Here is a 14,500-nt window from a genome sequence, read left to right as displayed (position 1 = left end):
AGATCCCCCAGGAGACAGTCTGTCGTCTCACCAGGAGTGTGCCTGGACGGTGTGGTGGAGTGCAAACTGGCAGGTGGAGGCCACACAAAGCATTGAACCACATCATGAGTTGTTTAGAGGAAATTCACAGACATTGGTTCAGTCCGGGAGTCCTCAATGGGTTGATGACTGTACAGATTGGACAATGTATGAATAAAGATTATAAGCAGGGATGTGTGATTTAAATGTCCCCCCCTTTTTTTGGAGCAAGGATTATGTACTCGACTGATTTTGACAGGCGATAAAACAGCAAAGAGGAAAGGTCATGATCATTTTGGTTTCCTTTTTTCCCGCTGTTGCATTAAGCCTTAGTCAGCGGTCTCATCCCAAAGGGCAGAGAGGAGGCTGGAGTTTTCAGCCCGGGAATTTGAAGCTGATCAATTTTCGTGACTGGTCATTCGTTTCCAGGCTGAGAAATGATCCGCTAATTGCTGTGAAAGAGAGGTGGAGGACGGTCAAGGCTGGAATTGTTCCTAAATGGTTAAAGTGTGACCATCACCCACTGTACCCATCATGCGCCGTGCTCCCCTGCTGTTTACTGTGGAATGCTAAAGAACATCCGGCAGTCTGTTGACTCCAGAAACACTGAAACATTTGCAGACAAACATTCGCTGTTTATGACTGAGTCATTTCAACAATTGAATGAGTTAATGGTGATATTTGGGAGGCTTGTGGCAACCCTCTCATAACTACAACACTGCAGTCTAATTGTATACAAGCAACAATCCAGACAATTTATTATCATCATCAAATATTCATTCCTGCGTTGTGTGTTCATCTTGCATTTCCATTCACTCAAGCGGCTTGGCCAGGTGCTGGTTTGTGCACAGCAAGCATTTAGATGGATGCGATCCATGCGGACACCTGCTTCCTCTGAACCTGGTGCTGATGGAAAAATATATTGTTGTAAAGTTTGGAGACGAGAAGAATGGTTGTATTTGGCTGTTTGACTTTGAATGGCCTGCACCCACCGTGACCTTTCAATACTAATACTGTCTGACCTCCACCTCTGTCCACCTGCTTCACTTTGCAGATTTTTTTGTTGCCATTATGCTGAGTGATAAGACTGTCTGATACTAACAGGGACATTTTTAGAATGCTGTCAAATTATATCTGCAGATGTGTGAGAAATGGCTGTTGAAAGTGATTAATTCCACAAGTGGAACAGCTTATTAATTATAATGATCCCAAAAATGTTGTCGCAGGTAATTATCGAGGTTTGTGGTCTAACTTGGATGAAATGGGAGGTATAATAGCAGCCCTTTCCTCTGCTCAGTTGTGCTCTTGTCAGCTTCCTGTTATTCCTTTATATAGGCAACTCACATGAAAAGGTCACCATACAAAAAAAAAAAAAAATGATGAAAAATACCTTGTTCTGCTTTTCTGTGATTATTAGAGTGCACGTGACTGATATTCTGGAGCAACTTCTAGTTTTTTTTTTTTTATTATTACAAATCAGACAGCAGCCAGGCCACGATGCCCACTGCTGATCCAATGGAGGATTTTTCCTGACCACAGCAGGAACATTTTTATTATAGTAAGAATTTCTCATCAGATAGCTGCCAAGCGGAATCAATCAGGGTTTTACTTGTCTGTGTGCAAGTGCTGCTGAAATGGAGATTTTCTCCATCAGTGTTTTTCTGCAGAAACTTGAGGAACTCTCCTGTGATTTAATGTTGCTTCAGTGAGCCCCCCTCCCCCCACACCCCCCTCGCGCACCCCCCCCCCCCCCTCCCGGAGGGAACACTGCAGGCCTCTGATGTTTTTGGCCATTCAGGCTCTGTCTTCATCCCAAATTTCACTGTCTTTTACCGACCACTTTCTTGATGGAAGAGATCGGGCTCTGTTTTTGATGACCGGCCAAAGTTGGTAAAGCTGTGGATTGGGGCAGGTTTTGAAGGGCGTCATCTGCCGTGTTAATTGGATTCTTATAATTGATAATTTCCCCTGAATTCAGCATTTTTTTTTTTTATTTCAAAATGGCAACGCGTGATTTTTCTTTTCCCACGGCAGAGTGCATCTGAACCAATACAAAGAGGCTTCTCCAATGATGGACATGGCTTATTGTCCTGTCAAGGAGCCGCTGGTTTCATTTTTAGGGCTGAATTTTCAAACGGCACTGCAGCTGTTTGAAAAATATCACTGTTAAGACCTTTGAAAAGCTTTCCTTGATGGGGCTTTTGGATCGCAAAATATTTAGAAAGCCTTGTCGGAAGATATTGATGGTGTGTTGTTACGACACTTTGAGGCTTGCTTGATGCTTTCAAGGACACTGAAAGCACTGACACATCATTTTTTTTGGAAGAGTCCTTTGGGGTTCATTGCACAGTCGTCGACTGTCAAGTAAATAATGTTGAAATGTCTTTAAACGGGCCCAAAGGGCATTAAAAGACGGAAAATAAACCAAGGCTCCTCACAATGGTAATTTTATCTCCTCTAATTCATCCACAATGTGGAGACAAAGGTCATGTTTGAAAGTTATGTTCTTGCAAGTAGTTTTGTAGCTTTAGTTTTTTTTCTTGCAGTTTTGAAAGACTTTTTTTTCTTTCCTTTCTTTTTGCATTTCTTTTCACAAGATACTTTTTTTTTCCTGCTTACCGTGTGGACCAGAACCCAACAGCTCTTCGACAAGCAGAAACAATTTCTTTTGTTTTTCTGCATCATTTGCGCCGCTTCAAAAAAAGAGAGAATACAAACTTTGTTGCGTATTAGACAAAGTTTTTTTTTCAACTTCTGCTGTAAATTTCTCGTTCACTGTCTTTAAGCCTGTAATGGCTGTATTTTGATACTGCTACTTAAAAAAAAAAAAAAAAATCAAGTCCAGCTGGAGAGGCTGTTAACGCCATGCTGCACTTTGAAGTCCTGACTGATTAATACTTGTCCAACAACTTTTGGCCGTATATCGACACAAGTAGCTTGTTGGCATGAAAGGGAGGACTGTTGTAGGTCGACATGATTCAAACAGGGCCGTCTTACTCAGCGCTCTCACTTCCAGAGAATTGACTGTGTGCTGCCGCTCTCCAGAGGGAAGGCTGCTGGTTTTCTTACCCGCCAGTGGTCGGCCGTTGTAATCTTCCCCTTACCGTCAAGCCTTTTCCGCCTTCCTGTGAGATAATCTTTCTATTTTTTTTCCCTCCACCAAATGTAATTCCCTTTGCTCTGAAGTTCCTATTTCATCTTTCCCCGCTCGGCTTAATAATCACAAAACAAAATCTTTTGGCACGCAGTGAAAGTGAAGGATGACTGATGAAGTGTTTAAGAGCGGCAACCAGTCAAATGAAACGGTCCTTGTAGACTGTCGACTGCCTTGTTGACGGTTATAGAACTGAAATGCCAATCATCGGCCTCCGTCTATCCCTCTCGTCCTCTGCATCCTCTGCTCTCCCACCACTAACTTCCTCGTCCTCAAAGCCTCCTGTCACTTCCAACCTCAGCATCCTCATCCTCTACCGCTGGAGCAGCTCAGTGGTCCGGCGGGCAGAGTGTCGCCCTGACGCTGGTAGGTTGTGGGTTGGATTGGGTTTTATCGTACTGACGCTCCTCCCCTCCCCTCCATCTCTTTGACAGAAACCAGCTTCCTCCTGGGAAACGCCCAGATCGTGGAGTGGCCCGTAGTGTACAGCAATGACGGATTCTGCAAGCTGTCTGGCTTCCACAGGGCTGAGGTCATGCAGAAGAGCAGCACGTGCAGGTGGGAGTCGCTCATTTCTTTCCGCTGAGCCTGTAGATGTTGCATGACCGCGCAATTAACGCACAACGCCAGTGCTAATGACTCCTTGGTCTTACGGCTTTGTTGTAATTATGCTCACAATGTTACCAAGTAGCCAATTACTTCCTTCAGAACTGTTCCTCTTGGATACATGTTCTTAATGGACTGTCGAAGGAATGCCTTATTTGGACCCCTGGGTTGTGTGTTCTTAACAGTGAAGCTGCGAAGCTCAAGCACAAGTTTGCTGCACTTTGTTTGATTCAACACCGACTTGTTTTTAAGACAAAAACCACGCCGCAAATTGCTGTTTTTATGAGCCTAAAAAAAAAAAAAAAAACTGCCCTTTTCAAAGATCTCCATTTATCTGGCTGAAAACTCTGCCATCCCTTATTCCATTTCATCCATTATTCACACTCGGTGAGGGACAGGGGGGGAAAAAAACCTGACATTTCTTTCTGTGTCCCTGGTCTGCTTCCTCCATCTCTGTTGTCGTCATTAAAACCCCAGCTCAAAAAGCGTTTATATTATGGTAACATTATTTACGAGTGCGAAAGCTTCCCTGACAAGGTGCAACAGGAGTGTGAACCTGATTTCCGCTGCAAACCAAGTGGCCCGGGGTTCCCGCAGAGAGTGCGAAGAAGAGAGAGTCCAGCAGGGGACCTCACTCTGCCGTGTCCAGGAAGAAGGCGTCTCGCTCAAGTGTCACTCAAGACAGACAGAAAGAAAATCAACTCCTCGGGCACCTCTCGGATTCGATCGCGGGTGATGGCCGTTCAATTGAAAGAAGGGGAAGAAAGAAAAAAAAAAAAATCCCTGGAGCGAAGTAAGAATTGAGGCGCTGAGATTTATCCCTTCTACCTCCACCCCCCCCCCGCTGCTCCGGAACTGAGAGGGACAGCCAGAATCGACGGCACGCTCGGATGTGACACAGGAAGGATGGCGGAGGCCCGCTGAGAGCGGCAATTCACACACTGCTGCCGAAAGTGACGCAAGACGTTGCTCATTAATCCCATGGTTTGAATGCAGCATGGCTGACTGGGACTCTTTGACGCAGGTGTTCTGTCAGCGCCGGCCGCATCAGACTGAAAAGGATCTAAAAAAAAGTCATGGTTTTGTAAAGGGATGCACGATACCAGTATCGGGTATCGTACCAATACCAGGGTCGGGCACTCTGCTTTTACTTGTGGATTATGTGCCGATATCACGACACTGATACCACATGTATACTCGTTGAGTACTTGCTATTGATATCGGTGAGTTCTGAAATGCAAGTACTCGTACTCCACTGTTGGTGTCGGTGCATCCCTAAAACCTAAAAGTTTGTATTTTTTGTTGTTCTCTTCACTTTTCTGTGGCCACGTCGCCACTTTTCTGACTCGCAAGCGCAAGAGGAGAAAGTGGAGGATAAAAAAAAAAAAAAAAAAAAGTCACTGCTGGCCGCCGAGTCCTGATACGGCATTCAGTCAGACTCTGTTATCAAAGAGCTCCGTGCTCACTGCCGATTACTGCGAATGTTATTCCGAAATTAATTTTCCCCCCCCTGGTATCTGGCTGTCTCATTGATAAGGGTGAATTATGTGCATTGAGGGCGGATATCTTGCTCACAGCCGCTCCCTTTCATTTTAATAGGGACTTGTGTGAAGCAGCGACTCGCCAAATGAGCAAGAAATGTCAGCATTAGCCCTCCGAAACCAGTGCGGCCGCTGAAGAGTAATGACCCAGACTAATTATATATCAGCATAGATTAAATTGTCCTGACGTGGAATAATCTCTTGCCGTTTGCGCCGACTTAAACTCGGCGTTTTCAATCAACGCTTTATGACCATTATGGACTCTTGTCGGGGTGAAAAGGTGATGCAGTTGTTTATTTGTGTATTTAATAAGGACCCCTGTTAGTTTTCACCATGTGAAGACGAGTCATGCTGGGCTCCACACAAGAGCAGACTAGAGGTTGCAATAATTACAAATCACCTAATATCCATAATGTTTGCACAAGGTCCTAAATGACATTAAATGAATGAATGAATAAATAAAACCCAGGAGAACATGGGGATCAGCATGATGGCGTGTTCTTTCTTCTTTAACGCGACTTCATTTCTTTCCAGTTTCATGTACGGAGAGCTCACGGACAAGAAGACCATCGACAAAGTCAGGCAGACGTTCGACAACTACGAGTCCAACTGCTTTGAAGTGCTGCTGTACAGAAAGAACAGTGAGTGCTCACTTTGCTTTGGCTGTTGGTCACGTTGGCGTGTTGCTGCAGAGAAGCCTGACCTTTATCCATGGAGAATAGCACTGTAATGAGGTTATCAGATGTGTGAAATCTATGATTAGTCGATGGGACTTTCAGGTCTCAAAGGGACATTGAATAAAATTTCATTTGAATGCTCACGTTGGTCAGCTTTTAAAGGCAGATGAATTTATACCAAACATTTGACATGCAAATAAACTTTGTTTCCACCAGCTAATCTAAGAAAGCCACTGCGACAGCACATGCGAGATAATTGAATTATTATTAAATCAGTAGTTAGTCATTCACTGACACATAGTAGTTACCTTGCCACAAATTTACATTGTGCTACTTTTACATGCGTTGACATTGAAATTTGTCTGCAACTAATAATTGGTTTCCAGCGATTCGGCTGATTTTGTTCAAGAGAAAACCAACTCGGGTGAAGTATCTGGTAGTAGCAGCAGTTGGCTGAGCAAACTTGGGATCAGCAGCGTTGGCGAGGAGCGGACAAAGAGCGTCGACTAAAATACCTCCAAATGTTCCCGTCTTCCAAGAGTGATGACCTGGGAGAGCAAGCAGCGAGGTGGTGGAGCACGAGGCAGGAAGGGAGGAACGTTGGAGAAAAAAACTGAAAAAAAGAAGAAGAAGAAAGAAAAAAAAAATCAATTTTAAAGTGGTCGAAATTTGCTGACGAAATCACCCCGGGGCTCTTATAGAGGCCAAAAATAAATGAGATGGTGACTGTGGCCAACTATCTCCAGGAATTTATGACACTGATTTTGTTGCGCCAACTTAAACTGATGGATCTTCTCCCGGCTGGAGGAGGAGGAGGAGGAGGAGGAGGCCTCCACTACCCAACGTGAGCTCTATTACAAAAAAAAATGTAATAGTATATAATAAATAAATAGAGGCTGACATACACTAGCAGTCAAAATTTTGGACACACCCGTTTCTTCATTATCTTGACTCAACCCCGGTATCGGTACCGATACTCGATAATGGTATCGGTTTATCCCTAGTTTTACCCAAGCATTATTACGTCCAGCTCATCCACTTGACATTTCTACTGGGGTTTACTTGCTGTTCTCAGTTCTGCTCTCCAGCAGTAAAAAAAAAACAAAACCTTTTGCTTCTTTAAAGACTCAGTAGAACTGCAGATCCATTTTCTATGCCAGCATGTCGCTGCACTCAGGGTCTCAGGGCTGCTGCAGCCTGTCCAGCTCTCTCGGGGTGAAGGTGGCTCACACTCTGGACAGACAGACAAACAAATGCAGTGCGATGGAGTCTTGGGAAAACCTAGACGGGACATAAAGCGAGCCGTACTCCACCTTCCACCAACAAACAACACCAGCGGCACGACTCTTGGAAACAAAAGATAGAAGTTTTATTTGTCTTCAGAGGTGAGCGTCTCCCAAAACAACAAACAGCAAATCTCCGGGTGCCCTGAAACTTACCTCGCAGAAAAAGACAGACGGCTCACCTTGGCACCGAGCTCTGAAAAAGCACGAGAAGAAGAGTAACGAAAGAAAAGAAAAGAAATTCTTGCTGCTACAACTGCTTGAAAAGACAAACCTGAGCTGCCCAGATGGGATCAGTCTCGCAGAAATAAGTCTTAGTTTATACAGTTTTACTAAAATGAAAAGGCTCAAGTACACAGAAGAGACAGACATAATAAGCTCCCAGTAACAATAAAAGTGCAGATAAAATGTCTACAAAATGTCACACCATCAAAAATTGATCTCCTCTACGTGGGATCAACACTGCACCCGCCCACTGGAGATGAGTCAAAAGCAGAGAACGTTTTCTCCATATATATGTGACCAAAACACCTGGGCTCAACACCTGCCGAGTGAGCTGCATATCTGTCTTTAGAAACGACATGATGGATAAATTAAACCAGATTCACAGATGTTGACTATACAGTTAAAAAAAATCATGAGGGGTTAAGAAGTTGGTTAGTAATTGTTGTTGTCCGTGACATTTCAAATTTACAGTTTCACAAAAAGTGACTTATCTAAAGTTGCTAATTATTTATTGATAGAGATTTGAAGTTATTTTCTATTTGCTTCCCTGAACAAATAGTAGTAGTAGTAACTAGTAATAATTTTACGTTGTTGGCTAGTAGATTCACTATCTGCTTTGTTGTCCATCCTTTGACACAAACGAGTGAACTTGAAATGCTTCCCTACAGGAAATCCCGTGTGGTTCTACATGCAAGTGGCTCCCATCAGGAACGAAAACGACAAGGTGGTTCTGTTCCTTTGCACTTTCAAGGACATCACTCTCTTCAAGCAGCCCATCGAGGACGAATCGACTAAAGGTGAGAAACCTCGGACGAGGCCACGGCCTGTTGGTCACATGCAGCTCGGACGCGTCCCATTGGTTACACTGGTGCTTCCTGAATGGCTCCACCAATATTCAGCCCCGGTTGGCAGTTATTGAACCGGGGGGGGGGGGTTAAGCAGTGCCTGGGAGGGAACCCAGCATAATGGGCCTGAGGGCCGACATGCTTTATGCATGAGATTTGCTAATCCAGGAGATTTCAACTCGTCAAGACTGACCTACCACTGCCAGCTGCTCTAACCGTATAAAGACCGACGTCACGGTGAACTGGGGATGGCTGAGGTCAAAGGTCACCTGCGAGCTGTGGGCAACGTCACAGTGCTTTCCAGGAATTTTGTCTTTTGCAAATTTTTCAACTTGTGGGACTAATAGGAGGTCGGAGCAACAACACTTTCAAAAGTTCTTATTTTATTGGGCACTTAGGTGTGGGTATTTTCCACTGAATTTCGAGGTTAATGTTTAGCGGTTTAAAAAAAATTCAGTATTTGATTTTGACTTCTGTTGATTGATGATGGTCCTGTGGGTGGTCACATTTTCTTCAACTTCGATTTGCTTGGACTCAAAGGGGTTTTCGCCTGCTATTGGCTTGGCTTTGAGGCGTTCAAAACGACAGGAAAAAAAGACAGAAAGCATTGATCGTCTTCCTGTCCAAGTGCTTGGTGACTGAAGTACATGGAACACGGATGTTTTGCGCCGTCCAAACATCTGAATTTTGCTCTGCCTGCTTAAAGTGAGCGATCACACACGCTGGCACTGCTTGGTGTGTGTGTGTGTGTGTGTGTGTGTGTGTGTGTGTGTGTGTGTGTGTGTGTGTGTGTGTGTGTGTGTGTGTGTGTGTGTGTGTGTGTGTGTGTGTGTGTGTGTGTGTGTGTGTGCGCGCGGCGAGCTGCCTGTGTTTTTAAGGAGTGTTGGAGATGATGGATGGCTCGGATGACTCAGAGCAGGGCTGTGAAATGAGAGGTGGGCAAACACTGGCTTTGTCTCTGGACGCTTGAGCTCCTGATGTATAGAACCTGCTGTCATCAGCGAAGGTAGAGCCAGCTAATCGGTTGGGGGTGGGGGGTTAACATGCGCCGGCGTTGGCGAGCAGGAGGCAGATGCCTGCAGAGTCAGTGTTGCCTTCTGATCACCATGAAATGATGTTCTCCTCGTCCTCCTCTTCAGTATTTTTGCTTGTCTTCTTTCGTCCTCCTCCTCCTCTTTCCCAATGTTTACATTCTCTGACGCTTTGTTCTTCCCCTCCCTCGACGTGTCCTCATTTTAGCTTTTCACATACATCATGCATACAACAACTGATGAAGGTGTTTGGATGAACGCCGAAACGTCTTGTGTTTTTAAATTAGTTTTTCTTTTTTTTCTTTTACGTCTTTGTCTTGGGTAGGTGGACATCAGAAGGATCCAGCTGATACTCAATGTCTTGGGGGTAAAGTGAGAGAGGACCGACAGAGATGGTTTGGACCTGAGGGAGTGTGGATGTATGGGTAGAAGATGGCTGAGGTTGGAGGACCGAAGGAGGACCGAAGGAGGAGATTTACCGTCGAAGTGATGGAGAAGATGCAGTTAGTTCAGTGTGAGGGAAGTGGATGCAGCGGAGGATTAGTTGGAGGAAGATGATTAGCTGTGGTCACTCCTGAAGGAAACAGCCCCAAAGCAGAAGAAGAATTGGTGTTGGCACATTACAAGCTTTTTTTTTTTCCCCGGGGTTTTTCATTTTGTGAAAATACTGAAGGAGACGATTTAAAAATTCAAGGTTCAAAGACTTTATTAACGACAATCACAAACTGCTTCAGCAGATGCTAATGCAGGAGTGATCACTTCAGTGGCAAGTGTAAAAAAAACTTTGGTAATAACTTTGGTATGTTTAAAATTTGTGCAAGTGTCTTTTTCCTTTTCATCTTCCTCCTCAATGCTATTGTCACCGTCCTGTTTCTCTGCTTGTAGTTTCCTTCCTCTTCCTCTTGGCCTCCTTCCTCCGCTCGCTGCTTTTCCTCCGCTTTCGCCCGTGCCCGTTTCCTTTACATCTCTATTCTTTCTCCCACCCTTTCTGGCCATTTCTGCTGGCTTGCAACCCCCCCCCCCCCCCTCCACCCGTCCCTCCCCACCCCTCCTCCCTCCTCCTTCGTTTCATCACTGGCCGTGTTGAAATGAAGAACGAGTCAAGTCTCGTTTCCTTGGGATGTGGCAAAGTGTCGAGCTGTCAGCTTGCGTTGGGGGAGGTTGCCATGCTGTCAGTAATCACAGGAGTGGTGGGTGGCGGTGTTGTCCTCTGCATCCTGACTGATGCACAGTGTCATCTCTCCCCCCACTACCCAACCCCCACCCCTCCAACCCCCCCCCTTTAAGCCCCAGCCCCACCCCCCGGCATCCAAGAGCCGAAGATCCCGTGTGTGTGTGTGTGTGTGTGTGTGTGTGTGTGTGTGTGTGTGTGTGTGTGTGTGTGTGTGTGTGTGTGTGTGTGTGTGTGACTCACATCAGCGTCTTTGCCACTTAAATGCTTTAAAGGTCTGGTCTATAAAATGTGGCTGTATAATCAAAGTAACAGTAATGGTCAGCACTGCCGCCTCACAGCAAGAAGGTTGCGGGTTCGATTCCGGGCCTGGGACCTTTCTGCGTGGAGTTGGCATCTTCTCCCCGTGTCTGCAGGGTTCTCTGCAGGTTCTCCAGCTTCCTGTCAGGAGCTTTTTCAAATCTGAGCTTTTTCCATCACCAGTTTTTTTTTTTATTGCCATATTTAAGTTTTGCATAATTCTAGAAACGCAGCCGATGTGGCCCTGCGATGAACTGGCCACTGGTCCAGGGTGACCAGTGCCTTCATACAATGACCGCTGGGAGAGGCTCCAGCAGACCCCCGAGCCCCTGAGAGCAGGACAATGCGAGTATTGGGGATGGATGGATGGATGGATGGATGGATGGATGGATGGATGGCTTGCTTTCTCTTTTTTTCCCTTCAATCTGGTGAATCATTCCCCAACCAAAGTGCTGCGATCATATTGAAGCTGGCTGCTTGTGCGTGCTGAGCCTCTCAGTCCAGTGGGATTCAGTGTTGCAGGCTGCAGCGCTGGGCTGCGTCCAGTCAGAGGCCGCAGTCCGACCCTCCTGGTGATGGCGAAGGGGAAGAGTTGCTGCTGCGGGCGCTGGCAGCTGAGTTTTGCTCGCGCTGCGCTCCGAACCCGGCTGGCGGCTGGCGGCTCGGTCTGCGGCTGCTCCGGCGGCTCGCTACGCCACAGCGTGTCAGCGTCAGCCCAGTGGGCCAAAGATCCTGCTGCGCTGGAGAGGTCCAGCTGACAGCATTAAACACAAGCGTTACTTTGCGCGGTCGGTTTATCTCCTTCTGCAAAAAATATCACAATCCATTTCTTCTTCTCTTTTTTTTCATGCTTCTCAAAACATCGACTTTATGTTGCGGAATGCAAATGGCTTTGCAAACACATTTATCGGCGCTCGTGTCGAGCTGTGAGCCACTTGTGTTTGCAGAACCCAGGCAGTCATTCATCTGAAGAGCTCATAAAGTGCAGCGTGTTTCCGGGTTAAATGTCCCAGAACATTTTAAGTTTCCTCTCACATGTTTGCATGGGAAAGAGGTGGCAAACGTATTCACACTCTGTACTTAAGTAAAGATACTTAAAAATAGAAAAGGAGAAGTAGTAGTTACAGGTTCAGAAATGTACTGAAGTGAAAATTGAAAAGATACCTGAAAAATCTTCTTTAGTGCAGTAACCAAGCATGTGATGGTGGAGCACTGGCTGCTGGTCAGGGGTGAACGAAAAGCTTAACGTGTTGCGGGTGAAATGCGGGTGAAGGGCGACCACTGCGTGTGTGGATGACTTTGTCAGCAACAGATGGCAGTTCTGCAGCGGGAGCAGCGGAGGCAGCATTCCAGGTAGAGGGTCAGGTAGAGGGCCAGGGGGTCGTGGAGACACTGTCGCAGCCTCCTGAAGCAGCGCCGGCAAAGACTGAGCGCCTCAAATGCTCGACCTAAACTTGGCGACATCCTGTTTACTCCAAATGTCATGTTGTCAAATTCAAAGGGACAGCTTGTGCTCGAAAACAAAACAAAAAAAATACAAACATTTATGTGTATGTATGTGTGTAGCAAATATGAAATGGACAGCATATATTTCCATAGGTATATACAGCATGTAACAGGTTGGAAATATATAGATGAGACTTATATGAATTCAGTAATATTCAATGATTTTGATGCGTGTGTGCATGTGAGTGCAGGGAGGTACTGAAGAGTAACGCAAGGAAGTAGCGGCTAATTAGTCCGCTACAATTATTTACTCTCATAACCGACAAAGCAAAGGCAACATTTGAACCTCCTTTGGCCGGCCATAAATCTGATGAATATTAATGTGGGAGCCAGTCCTCACTCTGGAGTCACAGATCGTTAGTCCCCAACCACCATCAAACGGGGGCTAATTACCATGCAGCCAAAAGAAGAGACAACTTTCACCAACAGCCAATCTATTATTTGCAACCTTTTCAAGGGAGGCTTCACGAGCAGGTACATTCCTTTTAATTATCGGTGCCCGTTGTTTTGAGATGCGGGGCGGCAGAGTCGTGAGCTGCTGGGTGAACCAGCTGGAGGTGAACGGTTCCCCAAACACACAATCGCACACCTCCGAACACACTCTCCTGCACCGTCACCATGGTATGAAATAATAATGTTTTTTTTATCATGTAACATGACGACACTTGACGTGACTGATCATCAGCTCAAACGTAATAAGCTACCTGTGTTGACAGAGACAACTCTATCTCACGATGTTGTTCTACAAGTCTTCCTGACTGCCATTAAACAGTTCCTCGAAGGTTAAGTGTGTAATATTTTTTAAGAAGAAACAGCGACATCAAGTGGTTACATTTTACATTGCGGCACTATTTCACTTTTAGACTCTGTACGCTCCCCCTCCTGAGCTTGCCAATGAACTACAGTGGCCTGCGAGCACAAACCTGGAAACTTCGTCCACCTTCTTCTTCATTGGTTTATTTGAGGACCCCAGTGTTCACCTTAAATACCAAACGCTATGCTGTCAGGCAGCTGGTTTGTCCACACCAGGCTTCCTTAGAAATATGCCGGTGCAAAATGGCAACAAACTGGGAGCAAGACCTTTGTCTATGTACAGTAGGGGACTGCCCGCGGAAGACCAGTTTCTGATACATATAAGAACTGCCTTAAGGGTAGGAAAACCAAATTACTTTTATTGTACTGTGACTATACACTTTTTCAATGTATTTATGGACAGTGTATTAAGCTTTTACCAACATAAAAACCTTAAATTAAGCCAGATTTTGCTCCTCCACAGTCACTGAAGATTAAACAGAATGTACCTGCTAGTATGAAAACCCCCTCCAAAGCTCTTCCATTCACAGCGACGCTCTTCTCGGCAAGTTCTTTCAAAAGGCCTGTTGTGTTCCTGCAGTGACAGGATAATTTAGGGGCGTTCTGGGAACTTTTCAGAGGCAAACCAGTGATGCTGAAACTGTCAGTGTTGCACGCGAGAGTCCGGAGCTCAGAACAGTTTACATCCGCAGCGTCCCAGCGGAAGAAAAACAGAGTCTTTGTGCCGCTCGTCACTTGCATGAACGTCTTGTGTAGTTTTTACAGCGGAATTGCATCTTAGGGAATATCCTCATCTCACAAGTTAACTCATGGCCACTAATCCAGAATGTGATATTCTATTCATTTATGCTGTAATTCAGTAGGTGTGGCAAATTTGTGAAAACAACTTGTATTTTATATACATATTATTGTAAAATCTTTCCATAAAAAAGAAAGAAAAAATGGCTGGACAAGCATTCAGAAGCTCTCAGGGAGAAGTTTAATAAAGAAACTTGTGGGTCCTGAGACTCCACTAGTTGAGAACCAACTGGTCTAAACCTCACTTTACACCCCACATTCTGTCACGCCAGCTTCACACACTCTGTTTTCCCAGTATGTGTGAGTCGATCTGGTGTTTTTTCCCTTCTTAGAGTTTCCTACATCAACGCAGGTCTGTGTGGTTCTCCACTGCTGGCTGGTGGGCCGTCCTTGCCGTGGAACCACTGATCAGAATCTGATTCCGCAATCCTCGTCAGTGGCGCGAGGGCCACATCTGCTCTCCCATTATTTTTAGCCCTTAAACCCCCAACTACCCCCCACCCACCCGCCTCTCTCACTCCCCTTGTATTCC

General features: G+C 45.6%; 1 protein-coding gene across 2 annotated transcripts in view; it reads left to right on the top strand.

Annotated features, from left to right (window-relative positions):
- kcnh5b (potassium voltage-gated channel, subfamily H (eag-related), member 5b) overlaps positions 1–14,500 on the top strand; it is a 118,439-nt gene that overhangs the window by 15,289 nt on the left and 88,650 nt on the right. For both annotated transcript variants that reach the window (XM_076027695.1, XM_076027694.1), the window contains exons 2-4: positions 3,607–3,730; positions 5,854–5,960; positions 8,173–8,301. In XM_076027695.1, the coding sequence (XP_075883810.1) occupies positions 3,708–3,730; positions 5,854–5,960; positions 8,173–8,301 (259 nt within the window). In that variant the 5' untranslated portion in view covers positions 3,607–3,707. The remainder of the gene's footprint in view (positions 1–3,606; positions 3,731–5,853; positions 5,961–8,172; positions 8,302–14,500) is intronic.

This window comes from Nelusetta ayraudi, unplaced genomic scaffold, assembly GCF_046127955.1.
Source record: "Nelusetta ayraudi isolate G7.1 ecotype Tasmania unplaced genomic scaffold, CSIRO-AGI_Nayr_v1 ptg000021l, whole genome shotgun sequence".
NCBI classification, from domain to species: domain Eukaryota; kingdom Metazoa; phylum Chordata; class Actinopteri; order Tetraodontiformes; family Monacanthidae; genus Nelusetta; species Nelusetta ayraudi.
The sequence above is the reverse complement of the archived record's forward strand: the minus strand, read 5'-3'. Positions and strand labels throughout refer to the sequence as shown.